At 36.6% G+C, this 27,685-nt stretch overlaps 1 protein-coding gene and 1 long non-coding RNA gene across 2 annotated transcripts; one reads left to right on the top strand and one right to left on the bottom strand.

Moving 5' to 3' along the window:
• Positions 1–6,608: 6,608 nt before the first annotated feature.
• On the bottom strand, positions 6,609–8,303 carry LOC109136457 (uncharacterized). The gene has a single exon (XM_019252571.1). The coding sequence runs from the start codon at positions 8,301–8,303 to the stop codon at positions 6,609–6,611; it is 1,695 nt and encodes a 564-aa protein (XP_019108116.1).
• Positions 8,304–17,032: 8,729 nt separating this feature from the next.
• LOC104907302 (uncharacterized) lies at positions 17,033–21,213 on the top strand. Its single transcript, XR_791999.4, has 4 exons — positions 17,033–17,321; positions 17,428–17,481; positions 19,940–20,057; positions 20,992–21,213. It is a non-coding gene; the product is annotated as an uncharacterized LOC104907302 (long non-coding RNA).
• Positions 21,214–27,685: the final 6,472 nt, after the last annotated feature.

Raw genomic sequence — 27,685 nt, 5'->3', positions numbered from 1 at the left:
AATTAACCAAGTGGATTAAGGAATTCGTGGCTTTAAGCATCCTTAGTTAAGGTACACACTTAGTTTGGTTTTAACCTAGAGATTTCCACTCCTAATGTTTCTTTCTAGTGTAAAGCATGTTTATGAAATGAATTTATGTATGATGTGTATTTTATTATGTGTATATTGAGTATATTACATGAGTATAACATGCTAAGGTTCCTTAGAGATGTTTCATTTGACTAAACAACACTTATACACTAAGTCATTACGATTATGCTTCTTATGGAATGTGTTTAGTACATGGACTTGTGGAGTAATTATGATGATAAGGTGGATTTGTTATGTTATTGTTGTTGTGGAGTTGTTGTGGTGGTTGTGGTGAATTGTTGTGGAGTTGCTATTGTTGTTGTTGCTCTGTTGTATAGTGTTGTTGGGTCATGTTTTGTTCTGTCATTGTGGTTGTGGTGGAGTTGCTGTGAAGCTGTTGCCTATTGTTGTTGTTGTATCGTTCTTATTGGATAGTCGTTGTTGATGATGCAGGGAAGTCCTAATCTTAGAATTGGGAAACTGTTATAATTTTGTAGTTGGAGTTGATATGTATGAAGTCGATTATGAGTTATGGGAATGACTTCATTAATTTTATTTGCGGGATTCAGTTTTATTAGCATAATGGTTGTGTTAGAAGAAGATAATTAGAATAGTTAAGATTGATTGTTGATTTTTGTTATTGTTATGAGGTGATTATTGGAGGATGATTTTGGAATGGAGTATCATTCGGAATTATGAAGGAGATTATAATGTTGGAATTGATATATTGGTTAAGGATTTGAGTGCAACATAGAAATCATCTTATTGAGGTTTATTTACGAGTCGAGCTAGCTTTATATTCTCAATATAATTGTTGGTAGCACAATTAGTGCTTGATTTAGGTACAGTTGTGAGTTATGTTTAGTTTGTTTAGTTAATATATTTGGAATTATGATTATGAATTGGGATGCAAGTCGATGTAGCTAATATCATCGAAGTTATAGATATTAATTAAGGATTAAGGAAATTAGAATGTAGAAGGTTGATAATTTATGAATTGGGAATTAGTTTAAGTTTGGTTATTAGTCGAAGAATTCATAGCTAATATCATCGAAGAATTTATGTAACACCCCGTCCTTCTGCTACTAAGATACTAAACAATATCTTATCAAGAAGTACTACAAAGACGTTAGCGGAAATAACTTCGGGACGGTTATGCTACTCTAAAACAGTAATTAAAGATAATTCCTCAAAAAAAAGTTTCATAGCTTAAAAAGGGAATTAATATCCGAGATCACATCATAATTCTAAAATAAAGAAATATCCCAATTATATCATATTATAAATCCAAAAACTATGAGACATGCAAGTCTCCCGATAAAACTTAAATAAAACTAAATATCCTTGAAAGCTATCCAAAAGTAAGTCTCTCTATGGTCTACATAGAATTCATCTACCAAAAACTGTACTAGGAGCTTCTCTCACTACAAACTCTCACTATGCTAGCCCAAGCAGTCACAAGTCTAGCAGTCATTTCCATCTGCAAGGATGTATTAAATAATTCCACAGTCAGTGGGGAGTAACTAGCAGTTCTCCCAGAACAATAACGAACAATCACGATTAGAATTAAATTATTAAGAAAGGAAAATCATGCAATCATTACAACAATAGCATGCACCTAACCATAAAGCTCATAGGTAAAACATGTGATCATCAACAATAAGAAAACATGATATAGTGAGTGAAACAATTCTAATATATATAAATAATAATAAATCAAGAATTCACAAGTTATTGAGTCAGAAACCGAACGCCAGTGATTCGCAAATCACTTCCTAAGATTTATCAGATCGCAATCTCCAGGTCAGTCTATATGCTTACGTTCCCCACTGCCTGTGTCTAAGAATGGCCAAATTCCCGATGCAGGGTAGAACACGCAGAACTCCCTGACCTCTCGGACGACAACAATTAACCTAGGTGTACCCCCTAGTTCGCAAACCAGGTGGTTGGCATGTTCTTCACCGGGGACTACATCTATTCCACCGGATGTTCTTATCTCAAAATACAATCATCTGAATCATGCATGTAATCCAAGTATCATTCATCGAAAATATTCATCAAAAAGGGGATGCCACCCGGCCTTATACCCACAGTTCATCAAAACATTTCTTCATAATTCCTCAAAATAAATCACTTACAATTTTTCAACAGATGTCTCCCACAATAACACTTGAACACCACTATACATCATCAATGATATTATACTAGTATTTACAGCAACCACAATTCAATCAAAAATACACCACCAATTAACTCTAAATCATATTCGTTGAAGAGTAGTAATAATTAATCATTTTCTTTCATAAATCAAACATATACATATGGTTACTCAATGATACATACTGCATACTACTGAAAATCGAAAACCCATAATATAATAAATTATGAATTATTTCTGATTTACAAGCCCTTAAATAATTTAAAAGTGTATCCTCAATTTCACAACAAAAACACAATAGTAATTATGATACTAATAAGTTTGAGCAGTAAAAACACACAAAAATTATCATACCACCGTAATGGCTCTGCTGACATGGTACAATTTTTATTTATAAATTTCGGACTCCAAAAGTATTTTTAACAGTTAATAAACAGATTACTCAAATAAGCCAAAATAATAATTAAAAATATAAACAGACGCTCAAAAATTACCAAAAATTTCGATAACATGCAAAAACTCACGGAAATACATAATATTCAAAGAAATGAATTTTTCAGCCCCTAGAAATAATTTTCATGAATTATATACTGACATAAACGAAATTACAAAAACAGATATATCAATTAAATAAAACAATAAACCGTAGGCAAAAAGTATTCTAAGGCGTGGAATACATACTAGACATGTAACATGATCTAAGAAAAATAATTTCATCAATTTTAACATTGTTCAATAATTATTATGCAATTTAGCCAAAAACGCACAAAAACACCAATTAAATTAAATAAATACCAAAAACAATGCGAAAATTGTTTTTCTCTACACAGTATTCACATAGCATGTAACAAGTATATTCATGTCAAATTTCGTCCATAATTTCATTCAAAATATTTTAAATAATTCCTAGCGTAGTAATCTAATACCGAATAATACTCTAATCACTATGGTTCTAAGATAACTACTAGTTACCTGGATCGTCAGAGGCGAGCTTAATATTTCTGGAAAATCCCAATATAGGCGTGTGATCCTCTCCTTCTTCAAATTCCCAAGCACCAAGTATAAGATAAAGGCAACAAGAACAATTCACGAACAATTAACAAGGAGTAGAAATGAAAAATTTTGAGAGAATGAAGAAGATGATGATGGCCGCATTACTTGGAGTATGGCAGCAAGGAGTTCTGATTTTCTAATCAGAATTTGAAGTGATAAAGGGTGGTTTAAAGAGGTTTAATTAGGAAGAATCATTAGGGGGTTATGGGAGTTACAAAGCAACAAAGAGTCACAAGGAAAAATAAAAAGAAAAGAAAGAAGAGAGGCTCTCCTTTTCCTTCACTTGGCCGGCTGTCAATCCCAACACACCCACAAAAAATTTCGGCCCAAATCAACAAGAGTCCATGCTTCAAAAGCCCGCTACGCAATAAAACGGTTAATTCCTAAATCGCACCTAAACTTTGAAAATACTTAATAATAAAAATAATTCTAATAAATTATATTATAAATATAAATAAAATAAACACATTAACACGCCATAAAAATAAAAATAATTAATTTAGAGAAAATAATAGTTTTAGGGGAAACTTTTGCGAAAAACTAGGAGCAAAATTATGGGTTGTTACAATCTCCCCTCCTTAAATAAAGTTTCATCCTCGAAACTTACAAAACACACAAACACGACAAGAGCACAAAAAGTACCTGAAACGAATAGTTCCGGGTATTTCAGTCTCATTGACTCTTCGGTTTCCCAAGTAGCTTCTTCGTACTTTTGACTTCTCCAAAGTCTTTTCACCAAGGGAATCACCTTCCTTCTAAGAGCACGGTTCTTACGGTCCAATATACGAACAGGTCGTTCTTCAAAAGTCAGATTCGGCTCAACTGACACCGACTCAACCGGGATCACATGCGAAGAATCACTACGATACCTGCGCAACTACGACACATGAAACACATCATGAACCTTCGACAGCTCCGGCGACAAAGCCAAACGATACGCGACCTCCCCAATCCTTTCAACAATCTCATAAGGACCTACGAACTTCGGACTCAACTTGCCCTTTTGACCAAACCGCATCACTCCTTTCATAGGAGAAACCTTCAAAAGCACCTTATCCTCCACCTCAGAAGAAATAGGTTTCCGACGCAAATCAGCATACGACTTCTGCCTATCTTGAGCAGCCTTCATCTTCGCTTGAATTACTTTCACCTGCTCAATTGTATCCTAGATTAACTCCGGGCCTAAAATCAATGAGTCACTGATGTCGCTCCAACAAGTAGGACTACGACACTTCCCTCCATAGAGAGCCTCATACGAAGCCATTTGGATACTAGCTTGATAACTGTTGTTATAAGAAAACTCCACCAAGCTAAGAGACTTGACCCAAGACTGTTGAAATTCTAAGGCACAAGCACGAAGCATATCTTCCAAGGTCTGAATAGTTCTCTCAGTCTGACCATCGGTAGCTGCATGAAATGCAGTACTCAGCTTCAACTTCGAACCAAAAGCCTCTTGCAAAGCAATCCAGAAATGGGGTAGGAATCGCGGATCACGGTTAGAGACAATGTCTTTGGGAACCCCATGAAGACGAATGATCTCATTAGCATAAGCTTCAGCTAACTCTTCCATAGACCAAGTGTTCTTAATCGCAATAAAAGGAGCCACTTTGGTCAATCGATCCACAATCACCCACACAGCATTCAATCCACCAGCAACTCTAGGCAAACCCATCACGAAATCCATCGAGATCGAGTCGAACTTCCAAGCAGGAATAGGCAAAGGTTGCAAAAAACCACCAGGCCTCTGATGCTCGATTTTCACCTTCTGGCAGATCAAACACCTAGCCATGAACTCGTCGATCTCTCTCTTCATACCAGGCCACCAAAAATTAGCCTTCAGATCCTTATAAAGCTTGTCACCCCTAGGATGAACGGAATAAGGAGTACTATGAGCTTCCTCGAGAATCTTTCTCTTAAGCTCACAATCATTAGGCACACACCAACGCCCCATAAACCTCAAGCTATCATCAGCACATATCTCAAAATTCTCTGCACGACCTTGCATCTTTGCTTCACGGATCTTCTCTAGCTTCGGATCACCTTTTTGCTTGCTTCTTAACTCCTGGAACAACTCAGGCTCAGCACTCATGGAACCCAACAAAGAAGACACATAACCCTGAGGAACAACCTCGATATCAAGCTTGCGAAACTCTTCACACAATTCACGAGGCACCACCATAGCAGCGTTTAATAAATGCTTACTCTTGCAACTCAGAGCATCCGCTACTTTATTCGCCTTACCCTCTTGGTAATCCAGGGTCAGATCATAATCCTTAATCAATTCAAGCCACCTTCTTTGCCTCATGTTAAGATCAGGCTGAGTGAAGATGTACTTCAGGCTCTTGTGGTCAGTATACACCTTACACGGAACACCATACAGATAGTGTCGCCATATCTTTAGTGCAAACACCACAGCCGCTAATTCCAGATCATGGGTCGGGTAATTCCTCTCATGCACCTTCAGCTGCCTCGAACCATAGGCTATTACTTTCCCTTGCTGCATCAAAACACAACCCAGACCATTCTTCGATGCATCACTGAACACTTCATACCCAACGCCCTCGGATGGCAGGGTAAGAACAGGAGCAGAGGTCAAACTCTTTTTCAGCTTCAGAAATGCCCCTTCACAATCCTCAGACCAGATGAACTTGCAGTCCTTGCGCATCAAGCGAGTCAGAGGTTGAGCTATCTTGGAGAAATTTTGAACGAACCTCCTATAATAACCAGCCAGACCCAGAAAACTCCGAATCTCGGTCACATTCTTAGGACTCTCCCACTCGACAACAGCCTTAATTTTAGCGGGATCCACATTGACTCCTTCCTTGCTGATTACATGCCCTAGAAAAGCAACTTCCTTCAGCCAGAACTCGCACTTAGACAGCTTTGCGAACCACTTTTGCTTGCGCAGAACATCCAACACCAGTCTCAAATGCTTCTCATGCTCCTTCTCATCCTTAGAGTAAACGAGAATATCATCGATAAACACAACCACACAAGTATCCAAGTACTCGTGGAAAGAGCGATTCATTTGATCCATGAAAATAGCAGGAGCATTCGTGAGACCAAAAGGCATCACTTCAAATTCATAGTTCCCATACCTGGTGCGAAAAGCAGTCTTCGGAATATCCCCCTTCTTCATGGGGATTTGATGATATCCGGATCTCAGATCGATCTTGGAAAATACCCCAGCACCTTTTAACTGATCAAACAGATCTTCAATGCGAGGCAATGGATATTTATTCTTGATCGTTACCTTATTCAGCTCACGGTAATCGATGCACAAACGCATACTCCCGTCTTTCTTCTTGACAAACAGAACAGGAGCACCCTAAGGAGAAACACTAGGCCTTATGAAGCCTTTATCTATCAACTCTTGCAATTGAGTCTTCAACTCTTGCAATTCAGACGGCGTCATTCTATACGGAGCCTTGGATATAGGAGCAGTACCCGGTACTAAATCAATGCAGAACTCTACATCTCTTTCAGGAGGAATACCTGGAAACACTTCAGGAAATACATCAGGATAATCCCGAACTACCGGAATACTCTCGAGCTGATCTTCAGATGACAAATCCTTCACCATGAAAAGGTATACCACATCACCTTTTTGACGCATCTTCCGCATTCTCAGAGCGGAAACCCACTTAACACCCTTCTTCACTACCACACCAGAATAAGAAATCCTTTTTCCCTTAGAATCTCGGAGCACCACCTTCTGATCACGGCACTGAATGCAGGGATGATACTTCGATAACCAATCTATTCCAAGGATCACATCAAACTCTGACATAGGAAACTCCTTAAGATCGGCTGGCAACTCAGAACCCAGAATACTGACAAACACACCCTTGAACTCAGAATGACAGGGATAATTCTCACCAGACGGAAGAGATATTAGGGACTTAATAGGAGATCTAGAGGAAAGATTAGCTTTTCGAACAAAGGAACTAGCAATAAAAGACATTGTAGCACCAGTATCAAACAGAACAAAAGCAGGGATATTATTTACAAGAAAAGTACCAGAGATGACATCAGGATGGACATCGGCTTCAGCTTGCATCATCACATAAATCCTGTTCTTCGGAGGAGCAGAAGAACTAACTGGCTTAGCAGGACCAGCAAAAAAAGACGGAGCTCTAGGATTCTTAGAACACTGGAAAGACTTGTGCCCCACTTCCTTGCAATGGAAACGAACGACAGTCGATCCATCACAGTTCTTCCCCGAATGAGTAGCCTTACCACAGATTCGACACTTGCTCGGATCAAAACTCGGACGATAACCAGATCCAGAACCCTGTTGATAACCCCCTCGACCAGACGGCTCATACCTCGGCTTCTTGGCCGGGAACTGAACATAGGTAGCAGCAGGTTTCTTAGCAGGAGCAGCCTTAGCAGAATCCTCCTCTTTCAAAGAGGCGTGAATACTCAGAGCTATCTCATAGGCTCCCTGGAAAGTCGAAGCACCCAAACTCAGAACATGGGTCCTCACCCTAGGATCCATTTTTTTTATGTACCTTTTTACCCGCTCAGCATCAGTAGGTACAACTGTGGTAGCAAACTGGGATAGCTCGGTGAACTTATCAGTGTACTCCTGCACACTCAGAGTACCCTGAGACAGAGTTAATAACTCTTCTTGCTTCTGCCAACGGAGCTCATCAGGATAAAACCTCTCCTTCAACTTAACACGAAACTCATCCCATCCAAATCCCGATGTAGCCATGCAGCTTGCACGAACAGTACTCCACCAGTTATCAGCTTCCATCTTTAGATAATAGGTACCAATAGACACCATTTCAGCAGCAGGGCATCCAGTAGCAGCAAACAGCTTCTCCATCTCCCTTATCCACCCTTCTAGCACAATAGGATCAGAAGTCCCGTCAAAAGTAGGTGGACGGTAACGGTCAAACCGATCAAAGATAGATTGCCCACTAGGCGGAGCAGAAGATCGATTAGCCATAGCTATGATAGCGTTCTCAAGCGCTTGGCGCCTTTTCCGGGCAGCCTCTTTTCTAGCACTAGTCATACCTTAAGGTGTCATTCTACAAACACAAGTTAAACATTCGTTATTGAACACATTATTAGTTGTAAATTAACAACTTATCACATCAAAGTAAGAAAGAATATTTTCTCGTGCTTTCCTACCCAACTGACCCTCTCACCACTACTTTTCTTGAGGCCTAAGATTCTAATGATCCTAGTTACTTCAACTACACATTTCCGGGAGTTTCTTAGTGGCTAAGTAAGGGTCTCGGGTAACTTTGCTCTGATACCAACTGTAACACCCCGTTCTTCTACTACTAAAATACTAAACAATATCTAATCAAGAAGTACTACAAAGACGTTAGCGAAAATAACGTCGGGACGGTTATGCTACTCTAAAACAGTAATAAAAGATAATTCCTCAAAAAAAAGTTTCTAGCTTAAAAAGGGAATTAATATCCGAGATCACATCATAGTTCTAAAATAAAGAAATATCCCAATTATATCATATTATCAATCCAAAAACTATGAGACATGCAAGTCTCCCGATAAAACTTAAATAAAACTAAATATCCTTGAAAGCTATCCAAAAGTAAGTCTCTCTATGGTCTACATAGAATTCATCTACCAAAAACTGTACTAGGAGCTTCTTCTCACTACAAACTCTCACTCTGCTAGCCCAAGCAGTCACAAGTCTAGCAGTCATTTCCATCTGCAAGGATGTATTAAATAATTCCACAGTCAGTGGGGAGTAACTAGCAGTTCTCCCAGAACAATAACGAACAAGCACGATTCAGAATTAAATTATTAAGAAAGGAAAATCATGCAATCATTACAACAATAGCGTGCACCTAACCATAAAGCTCATAGGTAAAACATGTGATCATAACAATAAGTAAACATGATATAATGAGTGAAACAATTCTAATATATATAAATAATAATAAATCAAGAATTCACAAGTTATTGAGTCAGAAACCGAACGCCAGTGATTCGCAAATCATTTCCTAAGGTTTATCAGATTGCAATCTCCAGGTCAGTCTATAGGCTTACGTTCCCCACTGCCTGTGTCTAAGAATGGCCAAATTCCCGATGCAGGGTAGAACACGCAGAACTCCCTGACCTCTCGGACGACAACAATTAACCCAGGTGTACCCCTAGTTCGCAAACCAGGTGGTTGGCATGTTCTTCACCGGGGACTACATCTATCCCACCGGATGTTCTTATCTCAAAATACAATCATGCATATAATCCAAGTATCATTCATCTAAAATATTCATCAAAAAGGGGATGCCACCCGGCCTTATACCCACAGTTCATCAAAACAGTTCTTCATAATTCCTCAAAATAAATCACTTACAATTTTTCAACAGATGTCTCCCACAATAACACTTGAACACCACTATACATCATCAATGATATTATACTAGTATTTACAGCAACCACAATTCAATCAAAAATACACCACCAATTAACTCTAAATCATATTCGTTGAAAGAGTAGTAATAATTAATCATTTTCTTTCATAAATCAAACATATACATATGGTTACCCAATGATACATACTGCATACTACTGAAAATCAGAACCCAAATATAATAAATTATGCATTATTTCTTATTTACAAGCCCTTAAATAATTTAAAAGTGTATCCTCAATTTCACAACAAAAACACAATAGTAATTATTATACTAATAAGTTTGAGCAGTAAAAACACAAAAAAATTATCATACGACCCTAATGGCTCTACTAACATGGTACAATATTTATTTATAAATATCGGACTCCAAAAGTATTTTTAACAGTTAATAAACAGATTATTCAAATAAGCCAAAATAATAATTAAAAATATAAACAGACGCCCAAAAAATACCAAAAATTTCAATAACATGCAAAAACTCACGGAAATACATAATATTCAAAGAAATGAATTTTTCAGCCCATATAAATAATTTTCATGATTTATATACTGACAGAAATGAAATTACAAAAACAGATATATCAATTAAATAAAATAGTAAACAGTAGGCAAAAATTATTCTAAGGCATGAAATACATACTACGCATGTAACATGATCTAATAAAAATAAGTTTATCAATTTTAACATTCATTCAATAATTATTATGCAATTTAGCCAAAAACGCACAAAACACCAATTAAATTAAATAAATACCAAAAACAATGCGAAAATTATTTTTCTCTACACAATTCACATAGCATGTACAAGTATATTATGTCAAATTTCGTCCATAATTTCATTCAAAATATTTTAAATAATTCCTAGCGTAGTAATCTAATACCGAATAATACTCTAATCACTATGGTTCTAAGATAACTACTAGTTACCTGGATCGTTGGAGGCGAGCTGAATATTTCTGGAAAATCCCAATATAGGCGTGTGATCCTCTCCTTCTTAAATTCCCAAGCACCAAGTATAAGAAAAAGGCAACAAGAACAATTCACGAACAATTAACAAGGAGTAGAAATGAAAAATTTTGAGAGAATGAAGAAGATGGTGATGGCCGAATTACTTGGAGTATGGCAGCAAGGAGTTGATTTTCTAATCAGAATTTGAAGTGATAAAGGGTGGTTTAAGAGGTTTAATTAGGAAGAATCATTAGGGGGTTATGGGAGTTACAAAGCAACAAAGAGTCACAAGGAAAAATAAAAAGAAAAGAAAGAAGAGAGGCTCTCCTTTTCCTTCACTTGGCCGGCTGTCAAGCCTAACACACCCACAAAATTTTTTGGCCCAAATCAACAAGAGTCCATGCTTCAAAAGCCCGCTACGCGATAAAACGATTAATTCCTAAATCGCTCCTAAACTTTGAAAATACTTAATAATAAAAATAATTCTAATAAATTATATTATAAATATAAATGAAATAAACACATTAACACGCCATAAAAATAAAAATAATAATTCGGCTCCCAAAATTATAAAATAAAAATAATTAATTTAGAGAAAATAATAGTTTTAGGGGAAACTTTTGCGAAAAATTAGGAGCATATTATGGGTTGTTACAATTTATCTCTCATCCGACAGTGTAATCAATTAACAAGTAACATTTAATTTATCCTGCCCCTTTTAATAGTTCATTTATCTCTCTTCTGTGAATGTTCATTTCACTAATCTTTTGGTAAATTTTGGTTCCTTTTTCTTTTCCCTCTTTGCTCTGATGCAAATGGCGACTCAAAACTAAAAGAAAGCAAATCATTAAGTTAACTTTGAAACCCTAAACTTACCAATTGAAGGTTCGGATTGAGGGGTATTTTTTGGGAAAAATTAGATTTCGTGTGAGAAAATGTATTTAGTTTGGAAAGTGGGAAAGAAGGTTATATATGGGGAAATATGGAGGTAAATGAAACTCTAAAACAAATAAAAGAGAGGGGAATAGGGGGGAAAATGTCAAGGCTGGGAAAAATCTGGTCAATCCCGACAAATAGATGAGAGGTTTGATCTAACAAGAAAATACAATTTAAAGGTTTTTTTCTCACAAAAATAATTATAAGATTGTTTCTTAGAAAATGTCACTTTTAAAAGGTTGTTTATGGCCAAAAAAACTCAAATTAATAAATATTAAAAATTTAATTAATTATTGGGAATAATTAATAAGACCTTTAAAATTGGGCTCGAAATTAATATTTAGACTTTATATTCGTAAAACGCTTTTTCGGCTAAGATAGTCAGATTGCTCTTCCTCTAGACTGGACCAATTAGGACGATCATATGTTTCATCAGTGGGTACTATATTGGGAAACACTATATTTTTTTACACAAACCATTTTCAAACACACCAAACACACTCAACAACAAATCAAGAATATTCATTCTTCCTCCTCCATCTAATTTTCATTCAAGTTCTTTGAGTCCACTTTTCAAGTCTAAAAATTGATTCTTGTAACATATGTGTATTCAGACCTAAGCGGCAAAAGTGTAATTATTGAAGGTAAATTCCAACTTAATTCCTTTTATTCTAACAATGAAATTTTGATGATGTGAGGATCATATTCAATTAACATATGCTACAATCTTGTAAATACAGTTGTACATTCTTTTTGAAGTCAGCTTCTCATAATGATTTTCATGGCTTTTCTAATGCTTTAATTGCCTTTATGCCATATTGTTTGCTAAATCAAACCTGCAGATAGCTAAATCAATCCTAATAATATAAACTGGACAATCAATCTAGGTACCTATATTAGCAGTTAATTAAGTGATCATCAATATTATATCTTATATTTATAAAATTAACTTTAATATATATATATACACAAGAACAAAGGCTCCTCAGAAAATCTCTCTCTCTCTCTCTTCTTCCACAAATAAATTTGTAACTCTCTTTAGTATTTTCAGTTTCATATCAAGACGATTTGTAAGTCTTTCATTTTAAGCAATGGCTGGTTAAACCGCCTTAGTTTTAATTGTTTAATGCTTTATTTTTAAGATTTTATTTTATCTCTGTATTATCTGTTAAAACCCCCAGATCCCTGGCGTTATCTCTGGTATCAGAGCCAAGGGTTGTAGTATTTTTTGTCCCTTATAAAACTTTATCTTTCTGGTTATAGTACTTTCCTTTCTTAACTCTTGCTCAAGTCCTTTTTATTTCGGCTATTTTTAAGGTTTGTAGAGGCAGTAAGTCCCAAAAGTGGCGGTCAGACCATAGGGCTACACCTTCTCTATGGCAGGTAGATTATAAGGCTTGTACCAAGTGTTAACCCTGGTCTAAGTTTTTTAACCAGAATCATGAGTTCTATTTGGAGCAGAGGAACTTCATCCTCTTCTCATGGTAGTAGTAGTAAAGCCAATAAGCTGGTAAAAAATGAAACTTTTACTATTGAAAATCTTGAACAAAGTATTGACAATTGGGAAATACCCAGAGTCAATAAAGACCAAATTTACAAAATGAGTAGATATAACATTTTTAAAACAGATTATATTATCAAAACCCAAGAACGTGATATACATTTAACAAAGCCTATTGATACTATAAAATTGTTTTCAGCTAAAACCTTGCAAAAACATGTTGAAAAGGGATATCGTTACATCCATATAGGATTGGTTCAAGTAGGTTTAAAACCTCTTACAAAAGAAGGATTGAATTCTTCAGTCCTTGTGGCTCTCAGAGATGGCCGATTCAAAGACTTTAATGATTCCTTATTAGGAACAATAGAGTCAAGCTTATGCATGGGTCCAGTCTCGTTCGATTGTTATCCAAATTTCAGTGTCTCTTTAGTGATAAAAATATCTTATCCTCCTTGCTTTTGCAAATCAAAACTCATAATTACAAAATGTTCGATGGTTCTATACCAGTAGCTTTGATTTATAAAGTCCACTACAAAGCCATGATGTCTGCTTTTAATACTAAAAACATACAACATAGCAAGAAGGAGAAACTCTCCTCCTCCAAACCGACCTTTCTAGGTCTAACATAAGAATCCCTAGACCAATACAATGGAATGACGTCAGTCTTCCTGATGATTGGTTCCTCGAGGGAGCAGCTGAACCTGAAGAGCAATCCCCAGCTCTTCCAGAACCTAACACCGATTTACAACAAGTTGTACAGTACTCTGATGGTAGTGTAAAACTTAGTTTTAACAGGAGCATTAGCTCCAGATATTCAGACCATTCCTCTGTTGAAAACCTTGGAAGGTCTTCTCATCTAGCTTCTATAAACAACATGCATTACAAACGACAAATCAGTTGTCCTAGAAATAATTATCCAGAAAGGCCAAGGTATTCTACCTCAGATATACCCTCACCTTCCATCCAAAATGTTGAATATAGAACCCAAGTTCCACACCCCGTTTATGCTGAACGACAGTCTCCTCCAGACTCGCCATCGGCTTCGGTTATAACTGAGAACATTGCAAATGAGCTAAACGTCCTTGAAAAGAACTTTGAGGTCAATAAAAAATTAGTTCATGAAGACTTTTATGCCACACATAATCTCTCAAAGAGAACGTGGTTTTTTGAACATTTCCTAGATATACGTGCACAAATACAAGAAAGTTACTACAACTTTTTAGTTCAACACAAAGCTCATATTTTATTTTTTGACTGGTTTGAACTCTATAGTTTTGACCACAACATTGTTTACCCTTTTAAATCCATAGAACCTGTAAACACCAGCAGAAGGACATCCGTCTGGGAGACTCCAGATGGCACTGTTCAAGCTGACCATCCTCCTTGCGACAAATTACCTTCTCCGTAGGAGAACACAAGGTAGAGGCCTCACCTCTAAAGATACCTCAAGATGAAGATACCACAAACCTCAAAAATATTGTCCTACAAAACAACTTCACCAATATTACCTTCAACACGTTAGGAAAGCAACTTTCCAGAATTGAGAAACATAACCTTAAAACTGATACAAACTCGGTCTCAACCCTGTAGATAAGATCCTCCGAAATCCGATTTTTAAACCATTTCAGATTTCGCAAAAGGCACAAAACGAGGTCATGACTTCAAAAACCGAATTTCTTCAGGCTATCAAAGACCAACTTAGCAGGGTGGAACCTTCTACCTCACGAGTTGTTGAGGAAGAAACAGTCCAGAATAACACTATCAGTGTCCTAAACTTAGGTGAAGACACCGATACCGAGACTACCTCCATCCATGACAAAACACCTGAAATAGCTAAGCTCTCTTGGCAAAATTCTGGTCCTCTTGATGTTATTCCTATAAGATCTAGTGAATTCCAGGTTGGAAGTCAGCCTAACACAATTGTTCAACCAAAATATAACGCATCTTCCATTTATGAATGGAACATAGATGGCATGAGTGAACACCAGATTTTAAACCTTTTACAACAGATGACCATGGCTTCAAATGCTTATAAAACCCAATCTGGTACGTCAGATAAAACGGTTGCAGAACTGTTAATTGCAGGCTTCTCTGGCCAGTTAAAGGGATGGTGGGATTTCTATCTCACCAAACAACAGCAACTGGACATTTTAAATGCTATCCAAACAACAGAAGATGGGGTTCCCATTCTCAACCAGAATGGAGAACCAACCCAAGATTTTGTCTCGACCCTAATCTTTACCTTATCTCTACATTTCATTGGAGATTCCTCCCATCTAAGAGATAAAAATGCAGATCTTTTATCTAATCGTAGGTGCAAAAAACTTAGTGATTTTCAATGGTATAAGAATACTTTTCTCACTAGGGTTATGCTTAGGGAAGATTCTAACCAACCCTTTTGGAAAGAAAAATTCCTAGCAGGACTCCCAACCATCCTAGGAGAAAAAGTCATAAACAGAATCCGGGAAGACTTTGGGGAACATATCATCCCTTATGATAGACTAACCTACGGTGAATTAGTTAGCCTAACCTCTAAACAAGGCCTTCAAATATGTCAGGATTTAAAGCTTCAAAAACATCTTAAGAAGGAGTTAAAAGAAACTAAAAAGGAGTTAGGATCCTTCTGCCAACAGTTTGATAACTCCTTCCCCAAGCAAAAACTTGCAAAGGAAGTTGTAGTAAACCAACCACTTACCAAAAACCCTATAGAACCCGAAGGTTTTATAAAAAGACTGAGAAAGTCTTCCATAAAAAACCCTTTGAGCAACGAAAATGGAAGTCTCATAAGAAACACCAACAAACCACCCCAAAACCCGACTTTAAAAATATAACTTGTTTCAAATGTGGTAAAAAGGGTCATACTGCCAGATATTGTAGAGTTTCTAACAAGATCCAAAATCTTGACCTAGATGATGAGACTCTAGGAAGAATTTCAGCTCTTCTAATAGAATCTTCTGATGAAGAGACTGAATCTTATAATTCTGCTGAGAGTCATGGACCTCAGATTGATGAAATTGAATCCTCATCTTCGGAAGAAGATGAACCTTATGCCCTAAACGTTCTAACCAAAGAACAAAGCCTTATCCTAGATGTTATCCAGGATATTAGCAACCCTGATTTACAAAAACAATACCTTGAGCGCCTTCGTGAATCCCTTGAAGAAAAACCTAAAGAAAAAGATCTCAACCCCCTCCCCCAGCACTGAACCATACAACCTCACCTCTATTCTAGAAAAGAGGAGTTCTAGAAAGAAGCCAGAAAGAACCATACAGGATCTTCAGGCCGAAGTTAAAACCATTAAAGCTGACATAAGAGATCTTAAAACAAAACAACAGCATGACTCTGCCATAATTCAACTTCTAACCTCTCATATTACTACAGACACCCCTAACGAGAGTGATCCTGACACCGACCCAGGTGAAGAAAATAGCCCAAAAGTCCCAGAGGATTTCCTCTTTGTTTTAAAAGAGATCAGTTCTAGAAAATATTATATAAAGGTTACACTTGAATTTTCTAGTGATTTCATAATTAATACCATAGCTTTATTCGATACCGGGGCAGATTTAAATTGTATTAAATCTAGTCTTGTCCCGAGACGTTTTCATCAAAAAACTTCTGAAAGACTTAGCTCGGCTAATAACACCAAGATGCAAATAGAAGGAAAAACTGAAGCCAGCATTCTTAATCAAGGTCTTTCGCTAAAAAGCCAGTTTGTCCTTGTTACCAATATACACCATTCTGTAATTTTGGGAACACCTTTCATAAATATAATAACCCCTTACAATGTTAGCTATGATACACTACAAGAAAATTGGTTTTGGGCGACGAAATTGAAACTTAAAGGCGACAAAACAAAATGTTGTGGCCCATAGTTGAAAACAAGGGCGACGAGCTGAATTTGTAGCCCTTAGTGTAAATTATGGGCGACTAAATTCGTTATTGTTGCCCAAATTTATATTTGGGCAATGAGATAAGTTTTGGGTTGCCCATTACCAAAATTAGGCGATGGAAATTTATATTTCGTTGCCCTTGTTTAGTAAATTGGCCAATTCAAATTATATTTCGTTGCACAAACCCGAAAGAAAATCGCGAAAAGAACCGCTCTAATATTCCCACGAAATCACGTTCTTTGTATTTCACTTCTCCAAGGCTTCAACTGCTCATCTCACATCCTCTTCGTCTTTGGTCCACTCCCTGATTTCTCTTTTTTTCCGGTGATTTGGTGCTGCTTCCGGCGAGAGCATAACAGTTTTCAGGTGACGTTTCTTTAGTTATGATGGAAATTCGATTTGTGGATCATTCGATTGCTTAGTAACGAGTTTCTGCTCTACCGTCTACCCTAACTTTTTTTAATTATGGCAGGTGGTGAGGCGGGTGGAGGTCAGTAGCAAGTTCGGCGGCAAGTTCGGCGGCAAGGTAACTCACAAATCAAACTCTAATCTTTACCTATATTTGATTGATGTCTGGGTTACTATTTCCCCTGAATGATGTTTATTTATTGAAGTGAATTTCTACAATTTCTTAGATTTCTGGTTACTTAAGTATTCAATTCCCCCATTTTTTTGAAATTTTGGGTCAAAGCAATAAGCTTTGAAAGGTTATTAAAGGATAGTTACCTTCCCCCATCTATGATTTACATTGCACTGACATGGACCTATAGTATTACGCACATTTTGCTGGCTAAGGTACATCATAGTTTTCAGCTTATCATCAATGCCTATTAACTAGTTATGCCTTTGCAGCTGCTAATGGGTTCTCCTTTATTCAATTTACAAGCAACAATTCCATGAGAAATATGTATGTTTGGGGCTGAGTCTTTATCTTGGAGTATCAATATTGTATTACATAGAATCTAATTATGCCATTTGCTCTTCGTATGTGGATAATAAGATTCCATGGCTTTTGGTCTATATGAAGTTCCTCCTTTCACTTGGCTAGAGTTATAGCTCTAGTTCACGGTTGAGAAGTTATGGGGTAGATTAGTTTTGATTTTATTGAAATGTATATGTGTTCTGCTAGTTTAACTGGTTTAAAAAAGAGCATACTGGTAGATTTTATTTTGCAGCTATGGAACATAGAAATAAAGTTACTTTGTACATTGTAATTTTTATTCAGGGCAGGTGATAGATCTTACAAGGACCAATCCCTGAAATCCTGAATGTTACTAGGAAGCTGACATTATTCTCTTCAATTAAATCCTTAGGCTGGACATTTTTCATGGAAACCTCTATGTATTATAACTATGAAGTATTTTTTTGCCATCAATGTCCTAACAGTTGCTGTCTTCCAAATTATAGTGTCATCTCTTATCTTATTTATTGTGAACCGTATACTTTCTTTGCTTCTGCGTCCAGATTTCATTTACTATGGCTCACTCTTTTTCGTATTTAAGTTGTGGCATGTTGTTTCAACAATTTTTGCTATGTTTTAAGCTGGTTAACGGCAACTGTGTTTCCTGCAGGCTCCACTGATAGTTGTGTTGTTTGTAATATCATTTAACTTTAAATATTTAAGATGACGAATCATTTGAATTATGGTATATGTTTTATGTTTTAACTTTACTACATAAAGATGACCAATTAAGGAAGAACCCGAAGGAATAATTATAGGATAGAGGAAAAAGGGATCTAAGGCTGCTTATACGACTTATGACAGTGTCCAGGAATAGATCATTAGATAATTAAACAGGCATTAGGTCCAATAAGTTTCAGCACTGCATCTACACTCTACTTACCTTAATAACGAATCTCTCAAAAGAATCAAATGATTCTAAAATCCTACTACCTCTTTCTGTCGAAAGAATTCCATGGTATAAAATTTAATAATTCATTATGAGGGTTATTAGCAGTTCTTCATATGTGACAGTATCCAACCTAATATTTATTTCAGACACAAAATTCCCATCAGATGCTCGACAAACATGTATATGGACTGAATTACCAGGTAGATGGAAAACGACTGAGTGTGGATCCTCAATGTTTATGGACTGAACAAAGAGTCGAACAGTTTCCCATAAAATGTTTTCATGCAAGACTAACTATATATAATTTATGAAGTCTCATAGTAAAATATTTAGAGACCACAAATTGGGCATCATTTGTCATGTCATCTATCCCTTTTTTCAATTGATTCGCTTTTTGTTATTAATCGTGATATTGTTAAGTTTATTTCAAATATGTATATTTAAGTATCAACTTTCATAATTTGACTGAGCAGGACACTATTATAAAGAACAAAATATTTTTTTATTGACATAGTTCATGTTTTGTTGTGGAGGCCGGAGGGAGAAGTAGACAATTAGGCATAGCATAGTAGTGCAGCCTAGCACTAAAAGAGACTAGTCAATAGTTGCTTACTGCTCAACATCTGTTCTATTTTAATGCAAGAAGACTTTAGTCAATAAGCTGTATCTTCACGAGATATACTCTCAGTAAATGCAATTTGTTATGGCAATTCACCTCCATTTAATATGATTGAATTTTTAGGTCTGGGATATATGCTTCATAGTTTGTACCTTTAGATGATGATGTTTGCTTGCTATATCCAGTAAGGTTTCACTTAATTGCAGAGTGGAGTGATTTCCTTTTGTCATGTGTCTATTGATGATGAACTAGCCTATAATCAACTGAACATATATCTGTATGAGACTATGAGTACAGGTGTTGATGAAACTTTTGAATGTTATCAGTCCTATAAACTGCTGATACTTATGTGTGTGTTGAGTATTTGACTTTGGTACCTGAGATGAAATGGAGAGTCCTAGGCTCCTAGCAACATAGGTTATTCTTAACTCCTTGGTTATTTGTATAGCTCTTTCATCCTTGAGCTCATTTTCTGCCAAGTTTAGCTTTAAGAGGTGCTGCTTTGATTCTAGGCATGTAACAAAGTCAGGCACAACAGCAGGTGTAACATCATTGCCAGCCAGCTCCAGCACTTCAAGAAAAGGAGCTGAATCTTTAAGAGAATTTGCTATGGCAATAGTGCGCTGACAGGTTCAATTCCTTAAATTCATCCTTGATTGATGCCAAAATAGGCTCTGCTATCCGAGCTGCACCTAGGCTGAAATTTCTGTTATTAAAACATATCTTAGTGTAATTATTTGATGGATTCTTTAGTGGTGCCAAAAGCTCTTCCACTTCTTCAGCCTTAGTGAAAGGATAGAGCAGATCGATGACTTTTGTGATCAGTTATGCAAAGATAGAGGAGATTCAGTCTACTTCATAGGTTTACTTGTCTGCTGAACCATACTTTCATGATACCAATTTTGAAATTTCATAAATTAGGACTGTGGGGCTTAGTGAATGATGACATCTATATGTAACTACTATAATATTTCGTGTGAGTCTTGATGAGTTGTGTTATTGGAGCAGAGATTTCCTTAAGCTCTTATATCATGTTTACCCATTTGCAACAAGGTGTCTAATATGGCTTTATATACACATTAGTTTTTGACTTGACCTTTGTTCTTCTTACGGACCTGTACTTTACTATGAAATGGGCCTTTGCGGATTGTTTCTAAGCCTTTTTTTTTTCTGTCTTTTGCCTCTAATTATTTTTTTTCTATGAACCTCTGAAAGGGCCTGAGTATGTTTACTAAAAGCAAATCTTTCATCTTTATTAATTAGATATGCGGCTCATATTTTGTGTTTGATTTGGTAATATATGTGAACTATCTGCTTTTATCTCTTTTGGATGATTCTTTTGGTTATCATGTTGTTTTGACCTTTAAAATATGGTGGTTATGAATGCTTTTGGACCTGCATTTCTTTTGGATGATTGTACGTCCAGATCGTTGCCATTGTAATTAATACTTGTTATATTGGTTCACCTATATATTTTTTTTCGGGAGAAAGAGTAAAAAGATCATTAATCCCCCCATTTTTTAATCACATGGGTATCTAATTATAACATTTTTTATTTTATCAGGAACAATGGGTCGTGACTATTTTCCGAAACGAAATTAGCAGAGGAAAGCTATGATAAGGCTTGGATTATGTGAACTTCTTCGTAGATTATGGGTACTGTTAATTAGTTTTTTTTTAGATTTACTTTGAATTATTCAAGTTACATTGGATGTCAAATTTGAAGATTATTTTGTTGTACTTCGATTATATACAATTTGTTATTCCACAAATACTTCTTCTAGTATCTCATACTTTTGTTTTTAATAGGTTCATCTAATATATATGAACATGAAAAAAGCTTATAGATTACACGATAATAATAATTCGTAGTCCATACCAATTTGGGCAACAAAATAGGGCTCCCACATTGTCATTTCAATTTAGCGCGTGATTGAAAAATATGTACAACAATTCGTAGCCTAAAGTATTTTGGGCGACGAAGCTAGTGTTGCCCAAGACATCATGTCATGTAAGACTACAAGATATAATGGGCGACAAAAAACAGTATATGTTGCACAAAGTTCAGTAATATTGGCGACGAAAGGTAAGTAGTTGCCAAAAATCAGTCAAGTTTGGGCAACGATTTAAGAAATTCGTTGCCCAATGTCTCCATAAATGTGCAACGAATATGAGGCTCGTAGCACAAAAGACTATTATGGGCAACGAATGTAACTCGACGCCCAAGACGTGGTTTGTGCGACGATCACAATTTTCGACGCACAAAATACAATGGGCGTCGAACCTAAGACGACGAAATTGGCGCGCAAAAATCTCGTTGCCCAAACCTTTGTGCAACGAAATTGTTCCATTGGGCGACGAATATTTTTGTCGCCCAAAACCTATTTTCTTGTAGTGATAGGATATCCTTCAAAACCAAAAATAAGAAACTAGAATTCCTTTTCCTAGAAAAACCAAAAACTAGGAATCTCAACATTATAAAAGCAAGTTCTATTTACAATAGTGAGATAAATTCTCTTATCAACCGAAAGCAAAGTGATGTGCACGATCTAAAACAAAAAATCCATTTACAAAAGATCGAAGATCAGTTACAAAGTAGTGCTCTAAAAACCCAAATAGCTGACTTCCAAAGTCTCCTTGAACGTGAAGTTTGCTCTGATCTTCCAAATGCCTTCTGGGATAGAAAGCAACACATGGTCGACTTACCTTATGAACCAGATTATGATGAGAAGAATATCCCTACCAAGGCCCGGCCAACCCAGATGAATGCCGATTTAGAACGTCATTGTCATGAAGAGATTATATTTCTCGAAAGTAAAGGCTTAATTTCAAAATCCCGCTCCCCTTGGAGTTGTGCAGCGTTTTACGTTAACAAAGCTTCAGAAATTGAACGTGGCACACCCAGATTAGTTATAAATTATAAACCTCTTAACGACGCCCTTAGATGGATTCGTTATCCTATACCCAATAAAAAAGACTTGATGCAGAAGTTACACCATGCTTTCATCTTTTCAAAATTTGATATGAAATCTGGATTCTGGCAGATACAGATCAAACCACAACACCGTTATAAAACCGCTTTTACTGTTCCTTTTGGCCAATATGAATGGAATGTAATGCCTTTTGGCCTTAAAAATGCTCCTTCTGAATATCAACGGATAATGAACGATATCTTTAACCCCTATTCAGAATTTTGCATAGTTTACATTGATGATGTGCTAGTTTACTCAAGCACGATTGACCAGCATTAAAGACCTTTTTCTATCTAATAAAAAAAAATGGTCTCGTCGTTTCAGCAAAAAAGATTTCCTTATTTCAAACAAAGATTAGATTCCTTGGTCACTTGGTGTCTTGTGGAACTATTACCCCCATTGATAGATCTCTCCAATTTACCAGCAAATTTCCTGATAAAATCCTAGACAAAACACAGCTACAGAGATTTCTTGGTAGCTTAAATTATGTCTTAGACTTTTATCCAAATCTTTGTAGAATTGCCAAACCTCTCCATGATAGATTAAAGAAAAACCCACCACCTTGGTCTGATGTCCATACCCAGGCTGTTAAAACAATAAAAACCCGTGTTTTAGAAATTCCATGCCTTAGTTTAGCAAACCCTAACCTATCTAAAATTGTTGAAACAGATGCCAGTGACAAAGGTTACGGAGGTATCTTAAAACAAGTCGACAATGGAAAAGAATACATTATCAGGTTTCCTCAGGGCACTGGAATGATACCCAGAAAAAATACTCTACTATAAAACAAGAAATGTTGTCAATTGTTCTTTGTATTACTAAATTCCAGTCTGATTTATTAAATAGAAAATTCCTCTTACGAGTTGATTGTCAAGCTGCTAAAGCTGTTTTAAAAAAGGATGTCCAAAACATTGCTGCAAAACACATTTTTGCCAGATGGCAGTCTATTTTAAGCATTTTTGAATTTGAGATTGAGCATATAAAAGGAGAAGAGAATTCTATCCCTGACTTCTTAACCCGTGAATTTCTTACAGAAATGCCAAAAAAGACAAAAGATAAGGAGAAGTCCCGACCTCCTCCTGAGAAAACCATATGCACCACACAAAAGCCAATAAAAACCTGGTACGACGCAGTTCAGAATATGGAAAGTGAAACCTCCTCCATTGATAGAACTCAGGAAGTCCAAGACTGGCTCCTTTCCATCTCTGAGCCCCCTCTTCTATCCTAAAACACCCCCAAATACTCCAAGCTTTCCAAAGCTCAAAGCAAAGCCAGGAAAACTCCAACAAAGCAGTCATAGAAGACAAAAATAACGCAGGTAAAAATATTACAGTTACTTCAAAACCAGAGGAAGGAGAATCTTCCAAAAAACCCTTCCTCAAAAACAATTTGTTAAAACAGGCAGCTCTCAGGTTGTGTTGGCTCAACCAAAGAAAAATGAGACTTTCGAATATTTTGTTAAAACTGCTTCTCAAAACATTATAACTATTGAACATGGGTATCATGATGATGATCCTTATGTTTCAATTCAAAAGATTTTTGGAAAAACTGGTTCTACAAACCATGGATCGTACTAAAACACAACAGATTATTACCAGACGATCCTTGAAACCACTGGCTCTGCTGAATTCAAGCATTTTTTCTATAAGAATGAACATACTGAGCCTCTTATTCAACCATCAAAATCCTAAAGGTTCTCAGTCCTCACGACTGGAATCAAGACCTTTCAAAACACAAAGCCTTCCCTATTAGCTTCAACAACACTTTCCCACATTGTAAAACCTTTAATTATTGGGATTACCAACAGGCTTGGTTCTCCACCTTCCTAATACAAAACAATAGATTATCCCATTTTGGTTAATCTACTTTAACACTAAAACCATACCCAGAAAAATTGCCATCTTGGTTTACACATTGGTGGAAATTCTATGGCTCTTCTACAGAAATCCTTCACCCTGAAGTCACAAAAAGCTATAATACTTTTAGAACCCAAATAAACCTTCAAATATTGAAAGGCGTTTTCCTGCCTTATGTTTATTTCTATGAAGTTCTACTCCCTTGGGTTTGTCAATGGTTCCTCGAAATCAACCAAAGATCAAGGGGGCATGGTCCTACAAAGAAAATTTAAAACTAGATGGTGGTCAAATTTCAATGCTCCGCAGTCTATTCTCGAACCAGCCATTAGAGAATGGCTAAAGAAAAATAGTAACACAGGTATCATGACATCAGGGAGAACAATCTCAGTTCCTAGCCCGTAAATCACAAGCAAATTCCTTGCTTGCCTCAGCTAAAACCCCCGAAGATTACGCACGGATCCTTCGACAGCTAGCTAATAGCATGTCTGAATCCTCCATAACCTCGGACAATGAAACAATAGCAGACTCCTCCATCCACCTGAGTGACGATGAAGAAGATGCTGGTTTCCAGACTTAAAAAAAAAAAAAAAAAAAAAAAGAAAAAAGATATCGCTCACTATCTTCAAAGCAGCAACTGGTTTTACGCAGCAAACAGACAAAATGCTTCAGAACTACAGTCTTACTAGTAATTTTGAACAGCAACAGACAAGTTTCTCAACAGTATAAAGCTACAAAACTATTCATCAACAGTATAAAGCTTCTACAAGACAAAATTGTGAACAGTTTAAAGCAGAAGACAAATTATTCATACACAGTAAAACAACGTGACATTACTAATTCTCCCCTGCCTATATATTGAGGACTCTTCTTCAGTTTAAGGGCAGAGCAAAATACACAAGAACAAAGGCTCCTCAGAAAATCTCTCTCTCTCTCTCTTCTTCCACAAATAAATTTGTAACTCTCTTTAGTATTTTCAGTTTCATATCAAGACGATTTGTAAGTCTTTCATTTTAAGCAATGGCTGGTTAAACCGCCTTAGTTTTAATTGTTTAATGCTTTATTTTTAAGATTTTATTTTATCTCTGTATTATCTGTTAAAACCCCCAGATCCTTGGCGTTATCCTGGTATCTTTGTTTGAAATTGAATCCTCCTCCTCCAAACCAACCTTTCTAGGTCTAACATAAGAATCCCTAGACCAATACAGTGGAATGACGTCAGTCTTCCTGATGATTGGTTCCTCGAGGGAGCAGCTGAACCTGAAGAGCAATCCCCAGCTCTTCCAGAACCTAACACGATTTACAACAAGTTGTACAGTACTCTGATGGTAGTGTAAAACTTAGTTTTAACAGGAGCATTAGCTCCAGATATTCAGACCATTCCTCTGTTGAAAACCTTCGAAGGTCTTCTCATCTACTTCTATAAACAACATGCATTACAAACGACAAATCAGTTGTCCTAGAATAATTATCCAGAAAGGCCAAGGTATTCTACCTCAGATATACCCTCACCTTCCATCCAAAATGTTGAATATAGAACCCAAGTTCCACACCCCGTTTATGCTGAACGACAGTCTCCTCCAGACTCGCCATCGGCTTCGGTTATAACTGAGAACATTGCAAATGAGCTAAACGTCCTTGAAAAGAACTTTGAGGTCAATAAAAAATTAGTTCATGAAGACTTTTATGCCACACATAATCTCTCAAAGAGAACGTGGTTTTTTGAACATTTCCTAGATATACGTGCACAAATACAAGAAAGTTACTACAACTTTTTAGTTCAACACAAAGCTCATATTTTATTTTTTGACTGGTTTGAACTCTATAGTTTTGACCACAACATTGTTTACCCTTTTAAATCCATAGAACCTGTAAACACCAGCAGAAGGACATCCGTCTGGGAGACTCCAGATGGCACTGTTCAAGCTGACCATCCTCCTTGCGACAAATTACCTTCTCCGTAGGAGAACACAAGGTAGAGGCCTCACCTCTAAAGATACCTCAAGATGAAGATACCACAAACCTCAAAAATATTGTCCTACAAAAAACTTCACCAATATTACCCTCAACACGTTAGGAAAGCAACTTTCCAGAATTGAGAAACATAACCTTAAAACTGATACAAACTCGGTCTCAACCCCTGTAGATAAGATCCTCCGAAATCCGATTTTTAAACCATTTCAGATTTCGCAAAAGGCACAAAACGAGGTCATGACTTCAAAAACCGAATTTCTTCAAGCTATCAAAGACCAACTTAGCAGGGTGGAACCTTCTACCTCACGAGTTGTTGAGGAAGAAACAGTCCAGAATAACACTATCAGTGTCCTAAACTTAGGTGAAGACACCGATACCGAGACTACCTCCATCCATGACAAAACACCTGAAATAGCTAAGCTCTCTTGGCAAAATTCTGGTCCTCTTGATGTTATTCCTATAAGATCTAGTGAATTCCAGGTTGGAAGTCAGCCTAACACAATTGTTCAACCAAAATATAACGCATCTTCCATTTATGAATGGAACATAGATGGCATGAGTGAACACCAGATTTTAAACCTTTTACAACAGATGACCATGGCTTCAAATGCTTATAAAACCCAATCTGGTACGTCAGATAAAACGGTTGCAGAACTGTTAATTGCAGGCTTCTCTGGCCAGTTAAAGGATGGTGGGATTTCTATCTCACCAAACAACAGCAACTGGACATTTTAAATGCTATCCAAACAACAGAAGATGGGGTTCCCATTCTCAACCAGAATGGAGAACCAACCCAAGATTCTGTCTCGACCCTAATCTTTACCTTATCTCTACATTTCATTGGAGATTCCTCCCATCTAAGAGATAAAAACGCAGATCTTTTATCTAATCTTAGGTGCAAAAAACTTAGTGATTTTCAATGGTATAAGAATACTTTTCTCACTAGGGTTATGCTTAGGGAAGATTCTAACCAACCCTTTTGGAAAGAAAAATTCCTAGCAGGACTCCCAACCATCCTAGGAGAAAAAGTCAGAAACAGAATCCGGGAAGACTTTGGGGAACATATCATCCCTTATGATAGACTAACCTACGGTGAATTAGTTAGCCTAACCTCTAAACAAGGCCTTCAAATATGTCAGGATTTAAGCTTCAAAAACATCTTAAGAAGGAGTTAAAAGAAACTAAAAAGGAGTTAGGATCCTTCTGCCAACAGTTTGATAACTCCTTCCCCCAAGCAAAAACTTGCAAAGGAAGTTGTAGTAAACCAACCACTTACCAAAAACCCTATAGAACCCGAAGGTTTTATAAAAAGACTGAGAAAGTCTTCCATAAAAAACCCTTTGAGCAACGAAAATGGAAGCCCATAAGAAACACCAACAAACCACCCCAAAACCGACTTTAAAAATATAACTTGTTTCAAATGTGGTAAAAAGGGTCATACTGCCAGATATTGTAGAGT

This window comes from Beta vulgaris, chromosome 4 (genome assembly GCF_026745355.1).
Source record: "Beta vulgaris subsp. vulgaris cultivar EL10 chromosome 4, EL10.2, whole genome shotgun sequence".
NCBI lineage: Eukaryota > Viridiplantae > Streptophyta > Magnoliopsida > Caryophyllales > Amaranthaceae > Beta > Beta vulgaris.
This window is presented reverse-complemented; position numbering and strand designations above follow the sequence as displayed.